At 41.2% G+C, this 24,339-nt stretch overlaps 1 protein-coding gene across 8 annotated transcripts in view; it reads right to left on the bottom strand.

Moving 5' to 3' along the window:
* Positions 1 to 15,468: 15,468 nt before the first annotated feature.
* The window catches only part of ATRX (ATRX chromatin remodeler), a 188,983-nt gene continuing 180,112 nt past the window's right edge, over positions 15,469 to 24,339 (bottom strand). For all 8 annotated transcript variants that reach the window (XM_040999433.1, XM_040999434.1, XM_040999436.1 and 5 more), the window contains 5 exons: positions 22,552 to 22,701; positions 21,600 to 21,725; positions 20,938 to 21,033; positions 20,372 to 20,500; positions 15,469 to 18,374 (listed from right to left, as the gene is read on the bottom strand). In XM_040999433.1, the coding sequence (XP_040855367.1) occupies positions 18,093 to 18,374; positions 20,372 to 20,500; positions 20,938 to 21,033; positions 21,600 to 21,725; positions 22,552 to 22,701 (783 nt within the window). In that variant the 3' untranslated portion in view covers positions 15,469 to 18,092. The remainder of the gene's footprint in view (positions 18,375 to 20,371; positions 20,501 to 20,937; positions 21,034 to 21,599; positions 21,726 to 22,551; positions 22,702 to 24,339) is intronic.

Genomic DNA, 24,339 nt, shown 5'->3' with positions numbered 1-24,339 from the left:
GTGAGGCACACTGAGCTAAGCCACAGCACACATGGGAGATGAGATGAGATGCAGGACAAACCAGGTTAGGCTGCAGCACATTCCAGCATACACAAAAATTAAGACTACAAGTGGGCCTGGTGTGGGTTATTGGGGGTTGCTCCAACTTGACTGTGGCACCACTGGTGTATATGAAGACTGGGCCTCAGGCAGGCTGTCTGGGTTAGGCAGCAGCACTCATCAGCTTGCTTGAGAGATGGGGCTGGGGGCAGAACTGACCAGGCAGCTGCATCCAATGGTATGTGAATTGGCTGGTGCAGGTGATGGACTGAATCTGACCCTGCACTAGCTGACGCACACAAGAGTCAAGTCTGAAGTTGCCCCACTTGGGAAACCAGGTGGCTAGATTCAAACTTTGGACTGTGTGTGTCAAGACTGTGCCTCTTCAGTTGCTGATGCCTGTGCAGTGGACAGCATGTCCAGATGCTCTTGGAGGACATAATAGCCAGCTCATCTAGGCCAGTAGAGGATGCTGAGTGCCTCTTTAGAGGAGGAAAAGCAGAACAGGTTGGATCACTCTCCTGGCCAAGCCTTGTAACATGATCCTGGCCCCGTGGATGCACTAAGGTGGACTTGGTCAGCCAATCGCCAGGACCAGAATATGATATGCCTCTGATATGGCATGCAGGTGTCCCAAGCTGCTATCTTCATTGCTGTGCCAAATGCCCAACCCCTCCCACCACTTGGTTTTGGAATCTAGCACAGTGTAAGGAACTGAGTTGCCAACACACATTCACTGAAGAAGGGCTTCTACTCAGGGCCACTGGGCTTCAACAAGTAAGAAATCCTAATGCTTCACCCACAGCAACCTCCCCCCGCCCACCACTAAATGATTGGTTGCACAGTAATGACTGCATGCTCCGCAGCCCAGCGGCAGAAGGAAACAACGATCAGCTCTTGCCCCTCTGCTCCTCAAGGCCCATCTGGATAGAGGTGAGGGGAGGAGGGGGACAGAAATCCTGAACAAAAGAGACTGAGTGGCTGATGACTTTTCGGATGACTGGGTTTAATGGGAACAGACATGACACTCCTTGTTAGCCTGCCTGTTGAATGGTGGGAAGCAACCAAAGGAAACCTAATAAGGTCAGATTTGTGATTGACTAAGATCACTCTGGCTGCAGTGTGGGAGAGGGAGTCTCATCAAGAGCATCCCATAGTTATCCAAGGGAAAGTGATTGGGGTTGGGGAAAGGGAGGTTGGAGTCAGAGGAGGGGGGCGGGGCAGACAAAACGAGATCTCTAAGGGGAAGGGGGGAACTCCTTTATCCTCAGCAAAGGAGCCACTGATGCTGAAATCCAAGAGCTGAAAGGAAAGGAAGTCTGTGGAAGGAGCTGGCAAGGGAAGAGGCTGAGAGTATGATGCAACGCTCTTGGTGGACTCAGCGGGCCAGGAGGCAAGGTCAGCCCCCCAGGCATGGCAGGAACGGCAGTGGGCTGCTGGGTCAGGGACACTGAGAAGGCTTTTCAGGCAGCAGGGTTCAGGGACCACGAGTTTCTGGTGGATCTCAGCAGGCAGGACCATGGCATTTCTTTCTGAGCAAAAGTCACAGACTATGGCGATTAGGATATGGGTGCTTCCTTTTGCTGAGCAGAAAGCACGTGGCCACGCCAGAGGGGTGAAGGAGAGGGTGGCGGTAGGCACAGACTGTGCTTTCAGGAGGTCCGGCAGAAAGGAAGTACAGCAGAGAGATAGCACTATGGCTTGAGGAGTAGGCAGACGAGGAATAGTTTGTGCTTGTTTTTAAGATAGGAGAGATGCTGAGGCCTAACAAGTTGTATCCATAGTCATGTGTGGATTCTTTCATTTATACACAATTTATTTTATTGGAAAGGCAGAATTACAGAGAGAAAGGAGAAAAAGATCTTACATCTGCTGGCTTATCCCCTAATGACTGTAATGGCTGGAGCTGGGCCAATCAAAAGTCGGGAGCCAGGAGCCTTCCCTGGGTCTCCCTAGTGGGTACAGGGTCCCAAGCACTTGGGCTTTGCCCCCTCCACTGCTCTTCCAGGACATTAGCCCAGAGCTGGATTGGAAATGAAGCAGCTGGGACTAGCATCAGTGCTCATATGGGAAGCCAGTGCACAGCTGGAGGACTAGCCTGATATGCTACTATGTCAGCCTCATGTGTATATTCTTACGGAGGTAGTGGAAAGAAGCTACTGTGGTTTGGGTAGGATTTGAGTGTTCTCTGAAGATACTTATGTTGAACTTCGATTACCACTGCAAGCTATTATGAGGGTGGAGACCTCACCTGACTCTAGTGTTTAGAGATAGGGTAATTGGGCAACAATGCAGGTTGGGGTTGAGCCCTCCTTGAATTCTGCCACCTTTATGAGGGGAGAGACAAGGTACGCAGAGACAGACTTGGAAGCCACTGTCTCCAGCTATGTGATGTTTGTCACTTCAGAACTGCCAGCAAGAACACCAGTGCCAGATGTGACCCCGAGACATTGTACCTCCACAACAACGAGCCATCATGAAAGTAGCTTGTTTCAGGTAGTTCATCATAATAAGAGAAAATGACTAATATAGTAATGTTTAAGAATACAGGCTCTGGGACCCGGTGCGTTGACCTAGTGCCTAAATCCTCACCTTGCATGCTCCAGGATCCCATGCGGGCACCAGCTCATGTTCCAGCTGCTCTATTTCTCTTCCAGCTCCCTGCTTGTGGCCTGGAAAGCAGTCAAGGACAGTTCAAAGTCTTGGGATCCTGCACCCACGTGGGAGACCCAGAAAAGGCTCCTGGCTCCTGGATTCGGATCAGCTCGGCTCTGGTCATTGCATCCAGTAAGGGAATGAACCAGCAGATGGAAAATCTTTCTCTCCATCTACCATTCTCTCTGATAATTTGTCTTTCCAATAAAAAAATATATATATATATATATTTTAAAAGAATGCAGGCTCTGGAGGCCAGAGCCATGGAACTTTAGCTTAAGTCTCCACTTGCAGTGTTGGCATCCCATATATGTATTGGTTCAAGTCTTGGCTGTTTTACTTCTAATTCAGCTCCCTGCTAATGAACCTGGGAAAGCAGTGGAGGGTGCCTTAAGTCCTTGTGCCCCTGCCAACCATATGGGAGGCCAAAAGAAGTACCGGCTCCAGGCTTCAGGCCAGCTCAGCTCTGGCCATTGTGACCATTTAGGGAGTGAACCAGCAGACAGAAGATGATTTTTCTGTCTCTCCTCTCTATATAATACTGCCTTTCAATAAAGATAAAATAAATATGGTTTTTGTTTGTTTTTCTGTATTAAAAAAAAAAAGCTTAATGATGAAAATCTTTGCCTTGCAACCACTGGGATCTCATATGGCTGCCAGTTCATAACCCAGCTGTTCCTCTTCCCATCCAGCTCCCTGCTTGTGGCCTGGGAAAGCAGTAGAGGATGGCCCAAAGCCTTGGGACCCTGCACCCGTGTGGGAGACCTCAGGAAAGCCCCTGTCTCCTGGCTCTGAATTGGCTCAGCTCTGACCATCATGGCCACTATGGGAGTGAACCAACAGAGAGACGACCTTTCTGTCTCTCCTTCTCTCTGTCAATCTGTCTTTCCAATAATAATAAAATAAATCTTAGGAAAAATAATAAAGAGTTCGGGCTCTTGTAGCCATAATTGACTGAATTTAAATACTAGCTTTGTCACTTAAGTCACTTATATTTTGTGCCTCATTTTTCTCATGAGCAAAATGAGAAAGAGGACAGGATATAACTCGAGATTTGGCAAGCAATAAACGAGAACAAAGCAGTGGCTGTCAGGGTCGGGATAAGGAGAGGAAATGAGCAGATGGATCTGAGGACACAAAGTAGCAAGTGTGTAGGATGAACAAGGGGAAAGAGCTGATTTACAGTAGGAGGAATATAATTTAAAATAGCTTGTTGTATTCAGAATTTTTAAAAGACCTATTCATTTACTTAAAAGCCAGAGTTACAGAAAAAGAGGGAGAAACAAAAAGAGATGTTCCAGCTACTGGCTCACGCCCCCAGATGGCTGCAACAACCAGGACTGGGCCTATTTGAAGCCAGGAGTCTCAACCAGGTCTCCAGCATGGGAGGTAGGGATGCAAGCGCTAGGGTCATCTTCTGCTTCCTGCTTCTCCAGGCACATTAGCAGGGGGCTAAATCAGAAGGGCAGCAGCCAAGGCCATTGCAGGTGGGAGCTTCACATACTAAGCCACAAAACCAGTCCTGAATTCAGAATTTTTGCTAAATGAGCGGCTTATAGCTTGTCTTGTCACAGGTGTAAAGTGGGTAACCATAAGGGATAATCACCACACATCTTACACTGTGTCACATTCATTACATATAATAAAATTTATTTTTAAGACAAAAAATAAAATGTGGAACAGTATTTGTAGATCAGTTAAAACAGTACTGGCACATAGTAAATGTTCAATATTTCTTGGATATTGTCTTTATTTAAGCAAAAATCACATGCAGGGTGTGATTAGAGCCAATTTTTTTCCCTTTCTCAGTGGTTCATAATGTGATTAGCTTTTTTTTTTTTTAAAGACTTATTTATCTATTGGGAAAGTCAGATATACAGAGAGGAGGAGAGACAGAGAGGAAGATCTTCCGTCCAATGATTCACTCCCCAAGTAAGCGCAACGGCCGGTGCTGTGCCGATCCAAAGCCAGGAACCAGGAACTTTTTCCGGGTATCCCACACGGGCGCAGGGTCTTAAGGCTTTGGGTGATCCTTGACTGTTTTCCCCAGGCCACAAGCAGGGAGCTGGATGGGAAATGGAGCTGCCAGGATTAGAACCGGCGCCCACATGGGATCCCGGGGCGTTCAAGGTGAGTACTTTAGCCACTAGGCCACGCCGCTGGGCCCGTGATTAGCTTTTGATTTTGGTAAATTGGCTTCCTTGTAATGAAAGCGGTGATATATGCCTTTTAAGAAAAGTATACTTTGAAAAACTACACTAGTATTTTTTGGAGAAAAAAACTCCCCAGAAAATAAATCAAAGAAGAGGGTTCATTATTGTGCAGCAGGCTAAGCTGTAGTCTGTGACACTGGCTTCCCATGCCAGGGAGTTGGTTTAAGTCCCAACTGCTCCATTTCCCATACAGCACCCTGCTAATGCACCTGGGAAAGCAGCAGCATATGGCACAAGTGCTTGGGCTCCTACATCCTCATGGGAGATGCAGATGAAGCTCCTGGTTCCTCACTCCTCACTCCTGGTTTGGCTGAGCCTAGTCCTGGCCATTGTGACCATTTGGAAGTGAATCTTGCTCTTGGAGCAGTGTGGTGGCTCAGTTGGTTAGTCATCTGCCTCTAAGCAATGCATCCCATATGGGTTCCAGTTCATGTCCCAGTTGCTCCACTTCCCATCCAGCTCCCTGCTTGTGGCCTGGGAAAGCAGTTGAGAATGTCCCAAACCCTTGGGACCCTGCACCCATGTTGGAGACCTGGAAGAAGCTCCTGGCTTTGGATCAGCTCAACTCTGGCCATTGCAGCCTCTTGGGGAATGAACCAGCAAATGGAAGGTCTTTCTTTCTGTCTCTTCTCTCTATAAGTCTGTCTTTCCAGTAAAAATGTAAAAATCTTTGAAAACAATGAAGGAAGGGAGGGAGGGAGAGAGGGAATGAGAGAGACAGAGAGAAAGAAAGAAAGAAAGAAAGAAAGAAAGAAAGAAAGAAAGAAAGAAAGAAAGAAAGAAAGAAAGAAAGAAAGAAAAAGAAGCCACGACTTCACGACTTTACAAGTATCTTTATTCCCTTTTGTACTCAACATTCTGGTGTGTATCATCCCCAATTTTTTTCTGTTCATCCAATAATGTGTGTATACAACATGGGGTCAGGCATGTGTTTTTACTGTGCTTTTACTTTTCGTGTCTTGGGTCCGGCACAGTAGCCTAGCAGCTAAAGTCCTCCCCTTGAATGTGTCAGGATCCCATGTAGGAGCCAGTTCTAACCCGGCAGCCCCAATTCCCATCTAGCCCCCTGCTTGTGGCCTGGGAAAGCAGTCGAGGACGGCCCAAAGCCTTGGGACCCTGCAACCATATGGGAGACCTGGAGGAAGCTCCTGGCTCCTGGCTTTGGAGTGGCACAGCTCTGGCTGTTGTGGCCACTTGGGGAGTGAATCATCGGATGGAAGATCTTCCTCTCTATCTCTCCTCCTCTCTGTATATCTGCCTTTCCAATAAAAATAAATTAATTAAAATTTTTTTTCATGTCTTTTGATACCTGGGGATAATTACATTAATACACTTAACTACCTTCACACTCCCAGTCAGAACCACACAGAAACCCGTTCCTAGCTATGCGGACTCCAGGAAACAGGAGCCCTAGGCCTTCTGTCTGCGGACAGAGAGTGCAGACATCTTGTTGGAGCCTATGATTCTAAGGACTTCAAGTTGATGCCTGCATAGAATTCAGTTTCCTGTTTCAGGGAGAAAGTGATGTCTCTTCCAGACATTGGTTCACTCCCCAAACGTTTGCAATGTCCAGGCCATATCCTGGAGCTTCTTCTGACTCTCCCACATGGGTGTAAGATCCCAAGGACTTGGGTCATCCTCCGCTGCTTTCCCAGGACACAAGCAGAAAGTGACATCAGAATTGGAGCAGCCAGGATAGGAAGCAGCAGCACCCCTATGGAGTGCCAGCAGCTTTACGTGCTATGCCATGGTGCAATTTCACAAATATTTTTTCTGACAGATTTTAATCTACTGCCCTCTTGCTTCACGGAGTGTAGTCCCTGTGTTAGCTGTTTTTGGTCCTCTTTTCCTTTGGTGTCACAAACCCAAATGCTGGACGCAGCAAGTCACATGGAAGTCTTTATCCAGCACAGAGGAAGACGGCCACAGGGAAAGGAGAGAAGACAGCGAGCAGAAGGGAAGGCACACACACAGGAGCATACCTTTAGGGCTGGGGGCAAGTATTGGGAACACGGTGCTGTGAGGAATTGGTGGATAAGACCATCAGAGCTGCGGGGGGATTGGTAGATGCGGCAGTAGGCATGTACTGGGGGGAGGGGCCACAAGGGATTGGTGAACAAGGCCATCATGTTCAGTGCCATGAAGTTACAGCAGATTGGTGGGAGCATGGTTAAAAGTTACTGCATCCTCACATCTGGATGTTAGTCTCCATTTCGCAGCTACTGTACATCCCCTTAAATGAAAAGTCATGATACAAATCAACAATAGAAAGAAAAATAGAAATTTACAATGCCATGAAAGTAAATGACATGTTACTAGATATGACAGTCTCCATTACACAGCTACTATACCTTCCCTTAAATGAAGAGCCACAAAACAAAATCAACTTCCGGGAGAAAAAAAGAAATTAACAACACCAAGAAGTTAAATAACATGCTATTAAATGACTAATGTGTAGCTGAAGAAATGAAAATCAAGAACCTTCTTGAAGAAAATGATGCCACTGCATGATCTATGAGTCATTGAATGATTTAATCAGACGAAAGTGTTTTGAAGCGATGAAACTAACAGAAAACAACAAAACCCATGCAATATAGTTTCCGCTGATCTTTGTTGAAGTGTGTCTCCTCCAGACAATAAACAGATGGGTTTTGTTTTTTAATCCAGTCTACTAATCTATGACGCTTGACTGAGCTTGAGCCATTTACATTCAGAGTTTAATATACATGGGTGGTACTTTGGTCCTGTCATTTTAGGAATGGGTTGTTCATTGGTTTAGTCTTCTGTTGTCATTTTACTGGGATGTTCTTCCCATTTGCCTTTGCTTTTGGTAGGTGCTATTCCTCTTCTCTGTCAAGAGAACATCTTAAAGTATCATTTGTAGGGCACGTTTGGAAAAGGCAAATTTTTTTAACTTTTCTTTACTCTGGAAGAATTTTATTTCATTTTCAAAGGCAAAAAAAGCTTTGCTGGATATGTTATCCTAGGCCGACAATTGTTTTCTTTTAGAATCTGGAATATGTCACTCCATTCTCTTCTTGCCTGTAGAGTTTCCTGTGAGAGGTCTCCTGTGAGTTTAATTGGCATTCCTTTATATGTCAATTGGTTTTTTTCACACACACATTTAAGGATCTTTTCCTTATGTTCAATTGAAGAGAGCCTGATGATCATGTGTCTTGGTGAAGATCGCTTTTGACCAAGGCTGTTGGGAGTTCTGTGCCCTTCCTGGATCTTGTTCCCCAATTCTTTCCTTGATTATTTCATTAAATACATTTGCAAACTCAGCTTCTCTTTCTGCACCTTCCGGGCCTTCCATAACTCTTATATTTGGCCTCTTAATAGTGTCTTTCAATTCTTGAATACTTTTTTTGGCCTGGTCCAGCTCTGCTTCCAGCTTTTTGTTTGCTTCCCCCTGGTGATAGGAAATATCTTCCAATTCTGAGATTCTTTCTTCTGCTTGCTTCATTCTACTTTGGAGACTCTCCACTGTACTTTTAATTTGCTCTGCTGTGTTCTTCATTTCTGATATATCAGCCTTGATTTGCTTTATTGCTTCCTTAAATTCTTTGAACTCTTGCATGTGCTTCTCATTTTTTATCAGAATCTTTAAAATGAGTCTTATGGATTCTGTGTTCCCCATTTTCTCAATGTCTTCCTCAGTTAACTCTGAGGTTGGCATAGGGTTTTGCTCCTTTGCAGGGGAGTTTTCAGTAATATTCATTGTGCCTTTGTCTCTTCTTTTGCTCTTGATCATTGTATTTCTGGTTAGCAGAGTCTTCTCCTTGGGGCAGGTTTCTAAGCTGTGTCACCCACAGGTCTACAATGCGATTTTACTTATTGCAGTTGGTACACAACTTTTTGCTTGCAGCAACTTGTGCCACAACCTGCAGCAAGTTCCAGGTCTGGGTTCTTATGTCAGATTTCCACCGTGGTCTCCACAGCCCCAGCTCCTGGCTCACCACTCTCCTCCACCTGTGATACCATGATGAGGATGCACCATTGTCTCTGCAACCTTTCTCCCTCTTACGGTTGGAGCAGGTCCCAGGATTAGAGAGACACCAGGTGTCCTATATAATTAGGTTGTTGGTGGCACTGATCTTGCTGGAACCTGTGGGACGTTAGGTTTGGGTGCCATAAGGACCTATTTTGGCCTATACAATGCCACAGTCGGTACTATCTTTCTGTGGGACAAGTGCAATCCCGTAAATTCAGTGAGTTCTGGTGAGCTCAGCACATGCACAGTTCACTGTTTTCCCTGCAGTCCCAAAGCTATTGCCACAGTGCACAAAATGGCACCTGACATACCACCACAGTTCTTGATCTGCTGGCCATTAGATCCAAAGGTGCCCCGGGTGGAACCCGTAAAATGCCACGTCGTTGATGCAGTTCACCGAGTCAGAAATGAGCTCACTCCTAGCTCAGCGTATGCTCAGTTCTTTCCATTGCCCTTGCCTGCTTACCCAAAATGGCGCCCAATTCAGCTCTAGGGGGCTGACTGGGCTATGAAATCCACCCTGTTCTCGCACTGCCTGTCTGGGACCTGCTGCTCTGTCTCTGCTCCTGGTCAAATCAAACGGACCAGTAAGACAGACAGTTCTTTGTCTGGGTTCACCTCCCAAGCTCCCAGTGAAAGTCCCTTCCCACCTGGTTGCTGGTGGACTTCCGGCTGCTGGTGGAGTTCAGATCACTGTGCTGGAATATCATTCACTGCAACACCACACTGCTGTGCCCACTTCTTTCCTCTGACAGTCTCCAGGTACCCCTCTGCTGTTGCTCTGTCCTTTCCTATTTCCTGAAATATGTCCTCTCTGCTTCATCCTGATTAAATGTTTTTCTGGTTAAACGTGTCCTTACCCTATTCCGCCATCTTGATTCTCTGCTTATTTTTATTTTTCATGATACACTTCCTTAGACCCAGGGATTTCTCCTCCCACTTTCCTTCTCCCCACTCCCCTCCTCCCCGCTTTCCCCTGCATGATAACACTAGTACAGTTCTTCCACAGCAATCGCAAATCCTAAAAAGAATGAAATTCTACCATTTGCAACAAAATGATTCCAACTAGAGGCCACTAATTCCCAGTCAAATAAGTCAACCCCACAAGGACAAATAGCATATGTCCTCTCTGATATAAGGCTGCTAAACCAGCTTCCTGTGAATGTACCTGGGATGCAGTAGGTGATGGCCCAAATGCTTGTGTCCTTGACATCCATGTGCGAGACCCAGATGGGCTTCCTGGTTTCTGGCTCCAACCTGGCCCTGCCTTGGCTGTTACAGTTATTTGGGGAGTCGATCAATGAATAGAAGATCCTTGTCATTTTGCCCTTCAAATAGGTCATTTTAAAAGCAAACAAACAACAACACCAACAACAAAATACCCCAGACTCATGCTCAGAATCCCACCTCTTTAGTCAGTTGTATGACACTGGGCAAATCACTTCACTATTTTAAACCTCTTTTTCCATCTGCACAAGAGGAACAATAGCAATTGGTTACCATGCCTGGAATGTGACAGGCAGCCCCTAAATCTTGATTTCTCTGTGAGAAAAAACTCAGAGACATGAAGTATTTTGTCTGAGTTTACACAGATAGAACCAGCACCTCCAAATTCTGTTGTACCAAAATCATTTTGCCGTGTTTGTTCTTCAGAAATCTACACATCAGTGGTGATCTATAGGAACCGTGACCTCTATTCTAATAGAGGTCTGTTTAGTGACACTGAGAATTCTGTTTTGTTTTCTTGTGAATCCATCAACATTTATGATTTGAAGTAGATTGTGTTAGCTTTTAGTACATAAACATGCCAGGCCCAGTCTCAGAAAGGTTGAAGTAAGTCCACTGGGAAGTGAGATCCAGAGAGTGAAACAGAGCCCCTAGGTCCTATTGTTCTACATTGTGCTGAGAGAAAAACCTTTCAAGCAAGCTCAGTGCAAAAGCCTACAGCCAGTACTCTGCATGCTGAATTCAAAGCTTAGGGAATGTGCCCCTGAATCTTCCCATTTCACTCTTGTCACTCACACAAGAATTTGTTTCGCTTTCATTTTTGTCCACATATTTCTCCACTCCCAACCACCAGTTTCCATTTTAGAACTTAGTTCAGTCCCCAATTATTCTGAAAATTGGCTTAACGTGGTCTGGCAGATTGAAAAAAAAAAAAAAAAGAAAAAGGAAAAAAGGAATTGGCATTTCAATGTGACATGAGATACCTGAGTGGAGTGCACCCTGAACTGCAACGGAAGCTGGAAGACCTGAGCGCCCTTGGGTAGGCCTTCCCCTTCTCTGGGCCTCTGTTGACCAGGTTCCAGGGGGAGAGGCTGGGCCACGTGCGCTCTGTCATCTGATTCTAAGGGCTCCCCACCACACACACTTGAGGTATTAGAAAATCAGGGGCTAGGTGCGTTTGTGGTAGAGCCAGTGGGAATGGGTGGGGTGGGTGGGATGTTCTTTGGAGATGGGGAAAGGCAATTGTAGATAGGCAGCTTTCTGAGTTTAACACATACTGGAATAGTGTGTGGAAAATGTGGGAAGAGAAGGGGAATGGCCACTATGAGGGGAAAAGGCTTACTTTGTTTGAAAGGGTTAAGTTCCAAGCAAATTTGCATCACTAGTGCAGTTGAAGCCCACCCTCTCCCTGCTGTGAAGTTGGAGATGAACAGAGCTGCGATGAAACTGAATGACTTTTCTTTTTTCAAATTTGTTGTTTTCATTGAAATGTATTCAGCAGGCTGAAACAGGCTTCTATCTGCTTTGTTACTGGCATGTGGGGACAAGTAGCTACAAAACAATTTTACTCTTTCACTCTGTTTTCTTAGTTTTTGTTATGCTCTGACTATAAAACCTACACCTCAAGTTTTACCCAAAAGTCCACAAAAATATTGCCTCCTACTCACTGTTTTACCTAGACCAGATGGTTTAAATGGCGCTCTTATTTGGCTTTACCGTTTTGAACAACTGAATGCAAACTGGCAAGAAGCAGACTTCACAAAAACCAATTTATATTTCCTTTGATGCTTCATTTTATGTTCATAACCCTTCCAGGCTACCAAAATTTAATAATCAGATTCTTAACCATGTTTTTCCATTTACTGCAATGAGCTGCAGAGGCAGTAAGACACACAGCTATGGGAGTGCCTCTGGGCAAAAGATAAAGGAGGTTACAGCTAGTGGAAGTGGTAATTAGAGCCAATTACAACTTGACTTATCTGCTTTGTCATTAAAATGCCTGTCAGACCTCTCATTTTTCTAAACAGAGAAAAAGAAAAGGTATAGCTTAGTGGGGGGAGAGGGTTAGCCAAAGGGAAGGGATTTTGGTGCTATTCACAAACTCCCTCTGTAACTTTAGACAAATAACATTGCCTTTTGGCTTTAGACTCTGTGTTGCTCACAGCTGAACTCTGGGAGCTGAGAGGGACTTAAGAAATCAATCACCTGGTCCAGTCCCCTGCCTGCAAGCAGAAAAGCTATCATTATAGTCTCACTTTTTTTTTTTTAAACAAATGAGACATGAAAGACTCATAGAATCTACGTTAATTATAATATACCTTCTACCTCCTAAAGTGCAACGGATTTGATTTTGGCCTTTTAGCTTAATTGTCACAGAACGTAATTATTCTCCACACAACTCAAACAGAACAGCAGTACACCGGCTAACATGTAATAGCCACAAAACATTTAGAGAACATTAGCTCTTTGATTTGATAAAGTAGTACAATTGCACTCAACTTCAATAAGGCAATCTCACTTCCTACCAGCTTAAGGTTGTAACAAATAAAAAAAAAATTGAGGAAGAACACTGCTAATGGACATGACCAAATTCTAAAGTGAAATCAGAGTAAGTCAAATTCTTGCGTCTAAAATTTTAAAATCCTTAACTCCTTGGGGGAGTTAAAATGACAAGCTTTTCTTTAAATGCCATCTTAAAGTTGACTTACCTATACCTCTGATTTTTTTCCCTTTGTTCTTTAAATTGACTTGTCTGGCCCCTGAATGCCTGGACTCATTATCTATCCTCCTGTCTCCAATCTTTCTTTACCTTGCATTTTAACCCATTCAAATTACCCCCACCCAAATCACCATCTTTACCTGCTACTTTGAACACATCATCCGCCTCACAAACCCTTGTTATCCTCTATATTGAATTACTCATTCAGGACTTCAGAGCCATAAACCCACTTGTCTGGTCTCTTTCCCCATTCCTCCCTACCTTTGTTCTTTTTTCAATACTACACTTTCTCTTCATATACCTGAAATGAATCCCATCCTTTCATCTGATAAGCAATCTCTTCATGGTTCTTGAAAACTAGCACGTGTTTGATGTGAGACTATAGGGATGGGGCTGGGTATTCAGAATAAGCAATGTCTCTTAGCAGCCACTTGATAGTGAAAAGACCAGCTTAGCTCCCTGCCTTCCACGTTCCATGCAGGAGGTGGATAAGGCACAATGTTTGGAAGCAGTGTATGTAGGAGAGTAGCTGGATCTACTGTGATAAGTCTTGATTACCAGAGGGTCTGTCTGCAGCTAACCTAAAACTGCCTCACCCTGTCAACTCCTTCAATTAAAGTTGTAGCCTTATCCTTAATAGCCAGCTTCAATTTATACTTTTTCCTTGGTGAAGTTGCACGCATTCATCACTACCAAAAAGATCATTGCGACCTGCATAATAGCACAGTGGGTTAACTCCCCGCCTAGAACTGTGCACCTATGGGGTGCTGGTGTTGAAGTCCTAGTTGCTCCACTTTCTATCAGGCAAACATGCCCAAGACCCTGCAGCCAGGTGGCAGGCAGACCCAGGTGCAAATTGGGGATTCTGGCTTCTGTCTGCCCCGGCCCAGTCACTGTAGCCATCTGGGGAGTAAACAAGCAGATGGGAGCTCTTTTTCTGTAACCTTGCCTTTCGAATAAATCTTAAATTTTTTAAAAAATAAAATTAAATTAAAATTTTAAAAAGATGCTGAGGAGCCCTTAACTTACCAAAATGGTGTCAGCAAGGTGATTCCAGATAGACTACTGCAAAATGTTTGCAGAAACTAAAGTTCACCTTAGTGTAAATGTTTCGGAAATCCATGCAGTTCAAAACTGTCAGACACAATGCAGATTACAAAAAAAAAAAAGAAAAAAAAAAGCAATGAGTTTCAATTTCCTGGCTTCCAAAAACTTATCTTTCAATTCAGTTTCCCAACTAGTTAAAGTCTTCACAAATATCATTAACAGAATTTTATGGCAGTACATAGCCCGGGGAGTAAAACTCATTGGGCTGGGACACCATCCCACTAGATGAACACTGGTGATGTAAACAGCTGGATAATTGGCAGATTGAGTTTAGACACAGTATATATACATATTGCATTAACTTTTTATTTACCTTCATATGATAGCACATATAAAATGTTGCACAGATGAAACCATTTCTGAAACTTGGTCACTCCTTTGAGACCGGCTCAGATTATAGGATTTTTTTGGGGGGTGGGGGTGGGGTGGACAGCGGAGGGACAGTGAAAAAATTATAATTCTCCAAGGGCAGATTTGTATCTGGAGACAGAGGAAAGTCACACTGACCCTGGAGAAATAAGGTGCATAATATCCTGAACGCAATTTTCACTGAAATGAACATGTAAAAGTATTAATGTATTTTACTGTTAGAAACTGTCAGGAATAATTAGCAGCTTCACCACATGCTACCCTTAAAAAGACACCTTGGGGGCCTGGAGCAGTAGCCTAGCGGCTAAAGTCCTTGCATTGCACACACCGGGGATCCCACATGGACGCTGGCTCTAATCCCAGCAGCCCCGCTTCCCATCCAGCTCCCTGCTTGTGGCCTGGGAAAGCAGTCGAGGACAGCCCAAAGCGTAGGGACCCTGTGTCTGTGTGGGAGATCCGGAAGAGGCTCAGGGCTCCTTGCTTGGGATCAGTGCAGCTCAGCTCCAGCAGTTGCAGCCGCTTGGAGTGAATCAATGGATGAAAGATCTTCCTTTCTATCTCTCCTCCTCTATGTATATCTGCCTTTCCAATAAAAAATAAAATAAATTTTTTCTTTTCTTTCTTTTTTTTTTTTTTACAAAAAAGACACCATGGTTACTGGTTTCCTTTGAAGCTCAAAATAACGAGATTTTATGACAACACAGGGGAAATGGGTACAGCGGAAGGAAGACTACACAACACTCAGCCTCTCTGGAGGCTAGGTAAATGAGGTTTCCATGTACCTACTATGAGTTCTGGATGGTATGCAGCATATATACCTTGTGGGTATTTAGCCTTGCTTGACTTAAACAAGCGATACAGCTGTTGGGAAGCAAGAAAGGGTGCTGGATTACACAGACAACCAAAACTAACACAAACACACATAGGCTTCCTGGAATGTAAATTCTTTTTGAGCTTAGAGATCTCCTTTTACAGAATTTAGTATATAACATATTAAAACCCCCGAATCCTTGACTTCCCAATACTAAACAACCAAATGTGCAAAAGAATCACCATTAAATAGGACATCAAAAGCTATACACTTTCTATGAAACAACATGTGCACAGAGTTTCAAAGCTGTGAAAATACAATAAAGAGCACAACACATTTTGGTCACTTTATTAAATGACATTAAATAGTTTTAAGTTTCAACTACTAAACAGCACTTTGAATGGTGAAAACACAGATAGTATATTGTCATACTTGAATGCTTTTCTTTAAAAACACAATTCCAGTCCTTATATATATTACAAAACAGCCTTAAAGGAAGAAGTGACATCTTTTCTACAGTACTTAAGATACTCAATACAGAACTGAAAAGCAGTCTAACAGAAACAAAGGCAAGGTCTTCACAGCTGTATGATTTCAGCAGCCAAAGCTGGATGATGGACTGAAACATTACTATACAACCGGGACAAAACATATACAATATCACAATACTAAGCAAAAACGCTTTACACCCAAAGAAATAAAACAGGTTACAAAATATGGAGAATTTAGCAGGCAAAACTGTAGAACAAGCAACATTTTAAATCGTCATTTTTTAAGCCATTGCAACTATTTAAAACATCTAAAACAAATATAAAAATGAGCCTTTTAGTATCTTACTGACGTGACTTTGTCTTTAAATATTTATTAAAACTTGATGTTATACTCAAAGTACATATTATGTAAGCTAAAATGTCAAGTGAGAAGAGTGTATGCAAAGTGGTCCAAATTTTACTTCAAACTCTTGACTTCCCATTAATCCTCTTAAATATTATTCTTTACATCATAGTTTTCATCCATGGTGAAAAAGGATTAGACAGTTGCCTAAAATTTTCATATCTATATCTTTGAGTAAATACTTAGACGATGTTGAGAATTCCCAAGTCTAGTAAATCAGGTTCAAAGTATTCTGGACTTGTAGAAATACCAACTGATAACAGTTGGCCAGAGCATTCTGCCTTCAAATATTTATCTCATAAATCTTGTCTTCTTTCATTTCTTCTAACATAAACACACATCAGTATTTCCCCCCATAAAGAAATCTGATTATGTGGTTGGCATAATATCCAAATATATGGAATTTGTCAATGATATCTTACCATGGGAAAGCGGGGGGTGTGGGGTATATCCACTAAACCTTATAAATTCTATATCACAAACCCAGTGCTCTTGGATGTTTTACTGCTAGTTCTTCCAAGATAAAAATGGAAATCTCTTTATCATCCAAACAGCTCAAAACAGCTTTAGCTAATGTTAAACTCACTCTAATCCAGTGATACCTAGAGCAAATCCTCCACCCAGCCTTTTTTTCTGGAATTCTTTAGCTGTTTTTTTTCCACTACCTGTTAATCACCATTTTAAAAATGGTTTCGCCATGTTGAGTTGACTCTCATAGTAAAAAAAACACAATTCTTTGCTTTAAGAAACTCAAGCAACCAAATTATACATGAATAGAATTATGGGCCTATAAAAATTTATAGATCTGTATGAAGACAAAAGAATATCTAATGATTTTATAGTAAAATCTCATGAAAGGAGATTAGAGAATTCTGATCAGAAAATTGCCTCAAAGAGCTAAACTGGAAAAAAAAAAAAAACTATGAAACGGTTTAACAAAATTCAAGTTAAACCGGAGGAAAAGAAAATGATGAAGGAAAAGAAGAGCATAGAAGCCAGTGATCCTTATCTTTAAGAGGAATTATTTCACAATCCTGACAGTACTGGGAATTGTTAAAGAACATTCCTCATGTGAACTTAAAGTCAGCAATGCTTCTGCCATTTTGATGTTGTTTATGAAACAGGGTGTGAACCTAACAACCACACTTTAGTGTTAACCTCTTAAAATGCTAGAACTTGATTTTTCTTAGCCCACATCCCACTGCCAGCAACAGGATGAAGCACTAGCACTGGCACCATGCAGTTAAGAGATGTGCTTTATATTAGTGCCAGGAGAGAGAAAATTTATGTGTGGAAGATAATCCACAACCCTGAAATTTTACCAGTAATTATTTCAGCACATACAACTGAAAATAAAAAATGGCAGAAAGACTAAAGAAGAAAAAGGAATTCTCTTCTTAGGCTGTACTTAAGGCTGTTTATACAATGCTAAGATAACTGCAAGACTCCTCCAACTTTAGAGCAGTAGTATTTAAGAATATTGCACACATTCTGTGTCAAAGATAACCCTTAGTTTCTGACTTTCAACCACAGAGATGATACAGCAGGAGCCCAGTTTCAGACTTCAGTTAAAAGAACATTAAAAGACCATTTCAATCACTTTAATCAAGAAATGGAGTAAGTACAAAAGTATTTAGTAACTTGAGGAATCAACTCTAAGAACTCAGCTGTGTGTTTTTATATGTAAAGAACGAATATATAAATCTTTGTTCTTTCCTAAATTCACTAATTTTATGACAATTTCATGGTTGCTAAAAGCAGGCATAAAAATTTAGAGAGGAAATCTGTGGAGCTGTTACTGTTATGGAAGGACTTGTTTTCACTGAAAACAATTTGAAATATCTTCTGTACTTATTGTATGTAAGAAGATTCTAGGCAACATCACTGACAAATGTCAGAGAGAAATGGTATGCCCTATTTAAAAAAATTTAAAACTAATATGGAAGATTGGCATTTAAGGGGACCAAACTATTTATACAGTTGAGTTCTGTTAAGTCATTGATTCCTAAAAAAATAAAAGATCTTTCTATGGTTTTAACAATCCTTTAAGCTTCTAGTGCAAAATCACATTGATTTCCCTTGGGAAGAAGGTCCTGGGTTTTTGCTTCTCATTGGGGGTGGTGCACGTTGTAATGGTGGTGGCTGCATACCAGCAGCCACTGACTGATACATTCCTCTCATATCAATCTGCTGGTAGTTTGAAGGATTCATGATTAAATTTGGAGGCTTTGGCATCATGAGGTGACTCAGTGTTGCTTGCTGATAAGTCATTTGTTGCTGCTGTTGCTGATTGTACTGCTGCTGGAGCCTTCGGCTCATAAGTATTCGCTGAACACAGCTGATTAACTATAGAAAGAAAAGAGAGCTGTCACAAGTGCACAACCTGCCTCAAAGAGGCAAGTATCAAGTTTTGAATTAAAATCAATTTGTTAAGGGGGTACCATACCAAAAGGAAAACACATTATTGTTATCACCACTACTAATTTGATGGCATTCACAAGACCATTACTGTAGAAACCAGTTAGTAACCCATTTAGGGCTGAATTCTCTTAATTACTTGAATATTGTACTGCAAGCAGCATTCAGGATAGTTGTCATAGTGACCTGTCCTGCGCTGTGATTAGTCTAAAGTATTAGTTACAGCACTTTTTAATCAAATCTCCTTTGTCATTCTTTTGTACATGTCACATGACGATGGACAAATAACATTTTAGTGACAAACATCAGGGGAAAAGCAATTGTAGCACCAATAATTTCTACCTGAAATGTCTCAAATTTCCTAATTTAAAACCACATAATTTCCGAGTGCTTTCTTAGTAAAAATCATGCCACACAAATTGACACCCTGGTGACAATTTCCCAGTGCAAGGCACATGGCTAGGAAACAAATCCACTGAGAAAGATGGTCAAGAATCCGGGAATGGGCCTGGCATGATGACTCATTGGTTAATTTCTTGCCTTACACACACCGGGATCCCACATGAGCACTGGTTCATGTTCCAGCTGCTCCACTTCCCATCCAACTCCCTGTTTGTGCCCTGGGAAAGCGACTGAGGATAGTCCAAGCCCTTGGGACCCTGCACTGCTTGGGAGGCCTAGAAAAGGCTCTTGGCTCATGGCTTCTGGCTTTGGATCAGCTCAGCTCTGGCTGTTGGTGCCACTTAGGGAGTGGAATAGTGGACAGAGATTTTTCTTTCTGTCTCTCCTTTTCCCTTTTTATTTATTATTGGAAAGGCAGATTTAAATAACTTTTAAAAATTAGAATCCTGGAATATGCTATCTTTTTCTAAATTTGAAAATTTATTTGAAAGGTAGGGCTACAGACTGTGGGCTAGGGTGGAGGGACACAGTGAGCTGCCATTTGCTGGTTCACTCCTCAAATAACAATGGCCAGGGCAGAGCCAGAATGAAAGCAAGGAATCAGGAACTTCCGTGTCTCCCACATGGTGCAGGGGCCCAAGCACTTGGGTTATCTTCCACTGCTTTTCCCAGGCACATTAGCAGGGAGCTGAATCAGAATGAGGCAGCCAGGACTTAAGCTGGCATTCACATGGAATGCTGGCACCACAGGTGACAGCTTTACATGCTATGTCAAGGCTAGCCTCATATGTTAATCTTTTAAATAATTAAAACTTAATAGAAACCTGTGATATGTATCATCCACAGCTCCAGCTTAAAAAATGGTTTCTTTTTTAAAACTGACATATATCAGAGCGAGCAGGTGTGTTAGAGAGACAGAGACAGAGAGAGCGAGCTTAAATCTGCTGCTTTACTCTCCAGGAATGGGTCAGGCCAAAACCAGGAAGTCCATCAGGGGTATCTCTCTCATGTGGATGGCATGACCCAGGTACTTGAGCTATCTACTGCTCCCCAGGATGCGCACCAGCCAAGAAGTGGAATTTAAAGTGGCGAATCTGAGACACCAATCAAAACTTTGATATGAGATAGACATTTCATGAGGCAGTTGAATTCTCTGCATCATCACACTGACTCCCAACAGCTTCAATTATTGTTCTCCAATTAAATACATTAAAACTACACTTCTTTCTAAGTTGCTTAAAAATGACAAAGATGGAAAAAGGCCGGGCAAAAATTCCTATCTATATATTCAAATTATATAAAAAGATAAAACTATATGGAACAGATCCTAAATAAACTTCAAGGAGTCTCAGTGGTGAAGCTGCACCTTTGTAATAAAGATTACCTTTACTAGGCAATACTAAATTTTTGACAGAAGTTTTTCCAGAAACTCTTGGAGGTATGGTTACTGACAAAGATAGCACACAAATCTATTATTATTCATTCAAGAAAATTAAATATAACCCAGAGATGGGAATTCTTACCATCTGTTGTTTGGTCAGAACGTCATTGTAGATTGCCTCTCTTCGTTTAACATCAAGCTCCTGGCTGGCTTGTCTACTTAATGCTAATGCCTGTACTTGGGCCTCTGAGAGATTCATGTTTTCCTTCCACTAAAAAACAAAAATTTTTATTTATTCAGTGTTAGTATACAATTGATGAATATAACTAAATCCACTAAGGATTTTTTTTTTAAGTTTTACCCCCCCTCCTTTTTTTTTTTGGAAGAAATCGGTGAAGTAAAAGCAAGCTGCTCGACTGGGTTTGGCTACCACTGGAATGAATTACTATTTGCATTTAATTTGTGCAGCTCGTAGTTAAAGTGTATTTATGTAAACAATGTACACATTTCTATGTTTCGCTTCTCAATTCTTAGCTTTTACCCATTTCTCTTGTGCCAACACACATGCAAAATTCCTGGAATACAGCTTGTATATTAAACTCTAAGAATCACACTAATGAAGCAAGTAACCATCAAAAATTAAAGTAAAAGGTGGTGGTAGGGGACATAAACTGGAGGTCAGAAGAAAATAACTGCCAATTAGCTTACTATAGCTGAAATTATGTCATCAAGAGGCTGAATCCTCACTGCTGTCACACTGTTTGTGGCTTCCACAACTTTTTCTCTTCCCTGATTAATGAGATCCTAGAAGATAAATAAATTACATAAGGCAGAGTGTATGCAGTTTCTAGCATCTAACAATTTCAATGGATCTGAAAAAAGCACATTTTAAAAAGGAAATCAGAATCATTAACTTACTAAATTGTCACTATAAAAGTTTCTTTCCTACTTACACCATACTTGATTCTAGTTTTAAATCATGTATTTCATATTTCATTAACATAAAAGTTACATTGGAAAGTAAATTAATGTGTATAATCCTCTAACTTTCAAGCACTAATCAAGCAATTTGTATATTTCAAATAGTTTTATAACTGAAGAAAGCAATATTTCCCTTACCAGTCAGCTGCCATGTTGTTCCTTAGTTCAGATAATTCAAACTACCTTAATGTAAGGACTAATTCTATTCTCTGAACAAACCATATTTTACTTCAATAAAAAAGGTTAACAACTTGAGAGAAAAATTTCTTGGTCTATTCAGAGGTAATCTTTTGGAGAATGTGATATTTCTGTATAGGGAACGTTCAAACAACAAGGCATCTGAAACTGCCTTTAATTCATGTTAAAGTACTTTGTACTTCACAACTTACCTCCAGCTGTTGATTACTCATTGCTGACAAGGCTGCCAAATTGAAAGGAATATAAGGAGTCTGAGCACTGAAAGTGACAGGGGGTAAATTGGTCCCAGTTGGTATGTTGAAACGCATGGTCAGGCCCTAAAAACAAAAAATTATGCACTTTTCACATTGTGATTGCAAACTTGAAATTCTACATCACCTTCTGGTTTAGAAAAGAATCCACATGCTCAGATCTAGGAAATTATTAACACTCTTCCACACACAAACAAAACATCCCTTTCATCCGAAAGCAAGATTTTATTACACAGAAAGCTTTAACCCCTAAAGGTGTACTCTTTTTTTTTTTTCTGATAATTCCCACAGAAAGGGGCAACCCAGTGAATTCTGATGAGACTCCTACCATCACATTAATGTTAAAGAACTTTGGTACAATGAGAGTTTAAAAAGGATTCAGGTATTAGGATAAGGTTTCTAATGCTGAGGCACACTTTTGCTCAAGTGGGTTGGTGTGTAAAACAGACACAGAATTATTTTAAATGAAGCTGCTGTTCAAGACTGACATTATTGTCCAATAGTAGAGTATTTTTGTGTTTCGACATTCAGCCAAAATTTAGACTTCATGGAACATCTGTTAAAGCAACATTTACTCCAATCTCAAACTTCTAAGCATCTTTCTGTTTGTTACTATACATGATGGTGTCAATGGGATTTAAGCAAAATGACTTCCAACTCATCTACCGATTCAGCAAATGCTAAAGCAGAATGGAGTTACTACTACACATAAAATATTTTCTTCTTGTTTCCTACTTTACCACCAAAGGTAGCTGTAATTCACACACTCATAATTTGGACAATATGCTTCTGCAAATTCATTATATAATACCTGCTTAAAATGTGGCCCTTTTCTTCCTCACTGTTCTTTCAAATAATAAACAGAAAGAAAGAAAGAAAAAGCATGAACTACCTTCTTCTCAGCTTCATACTCTGCCCAAGCTGCTTTTCTTTCTTCTTCAGTTAATTCTTCTTCTTCTTTGTGGTCCAAAAGAGAATCATGCTCATGATATCCTACAATGTGTTCTTTATGTATCTGAAGAAGTTCTGCGAGTATGGTGTCCTATATTATGAGGTTGAGAGAATAGAGAATTATTTCTGTTCTGGATCATATACAACCAAAGAGCTATAGGCAACAGACAAACTGGAAACCGACTGCTATATTAATTTGTTCTTTATGGTAAATTAGAAAAGAAGCCATAAAACATTTAACATAATCCACTTTTATATGTTTCATTTTTATAAGAGCATGCTTTAAGGATTCAAGTTTTTACATTACTATTTTTAGCTTTCAAAGGCCTTTTCCTCCAGCTCATAAAAAACTTTTCTGTGTACATTTTGTTTGGTGTTTAGTTCTGAGATGATATTAACACAAGCCTCATTGAATTAGTGCTTACATTAAATGCCTGTGCTACTCCATTAAAAACATGGCTACTCCTGTTTCACACGTATTCAACAACTGTATTTTCACAAGCACTTTGGATACCAACCACTAAGAAAATATGAACATAATCAATGCGAACATCTGTACAATTCACTGAGAAAATACAGTTCTTATATTACAATTACAGGAAACTCAAATATAACATCTACAGTAAATACACATAAGTCAAATTTAAACTAATGCATATTTCTCATCCATTTATTATCATCATGTACTTTTAAAATAATCCTGTCTTACATCAATTTTGAAGGTTAAAAATTTTGAAGGTTAAAAATTGCCTATACTCATTGTAAATTTCTATTTTTCTTTCTTTTGCTGATTTTGTATCATGACTTTTCATTTAAGGGAATGTACAGTGGTTATGTAATGGAGACTAACATTCAGATGTGAGGATGCAGTGTGGTATGCATTTCTGTTTCCAGACAAGGATGGACTTACAGTGAAACTGTTTATATTATATCTTGACAATAGGATTCTGGACTCTCTGCCATTGTCCATGCCCACAATGATGGACATATAATTGAGTATGAATGACTATATGTTAATAATGATATAAAGGAACTAGGTGGGGGGGGTATTGGGGAGGGGATAAGGGAATAAGGGAACTGTATCGTAAAATGATAGCAATAATAATAAAATGTGGAAAAAAATTTAAAAAGTCTTAAAAAAAACAAAAACAAAACAAAACAAAAAAAATTGCCTATACTCAATAAGAACACTAAACTGCTGCTCTGTATAACTGTGAGAGTAGGACAATAAAATGGGGAGGGGCATTGATTTTTTTTTAATTCTCACAGTGAGGGGATTATTTATTTATTTATTTATTTATTTATTTATTTTCATTTATTTGAAAACCAGAACATGAGAGGGAAGAAGAGGCAGAAATACTACTGGTTTACTTCCCAAATGATTCCAACAGCCAGGGCTGGACCAGGCCAAACCAATGTGGGTGGGTGGCAGGGATCTAAGCAGTTGATCAAATCTACCTCTTCATCATGCATATTAGCAGGGAGCTGGATCTAAAGCAAAGAAGATGGGACACAAATCGGTGTTCTAATATGGAATGCAGGTGTTGAAAGCCATGTTTTATTTGCTTTGCCAATGCCTGATCCCACAGAATTTAAAATGAATCATGGATGTATTATTTTGGCTAATAAAAATTTAAATAATTATAAGTTGTTAAGAAGTAACACATGAGGACCTGGCACAATACCCTAGCAGCTAAATCCTTGACTTGCCTGCACTGGGATCCCATCC

The sequence above is a fragment of the Ochotona curzoniae genome, unplaced genomic scaffold, assembly GCF_017591425.1.
Source record: "Ochotona curzoniae isolate NIBS_2020 unplaced genomic scaffold, NIBS_Ocur_1.0 scaffold_1852, whole genome shotgun sequence".
NCBI classification, from domain to species: domain Eukaryota; kingdom Metazoa; phylum Chordata; class Mammalia; order Lagomorpha; family Ochotonidae; genus Ochotona; species Ochotona curzoniae.
Note: the sequence above shows the minus strand (reverse complement) of the source record. Positions and strands in the feature narration are given on the sequence as shown.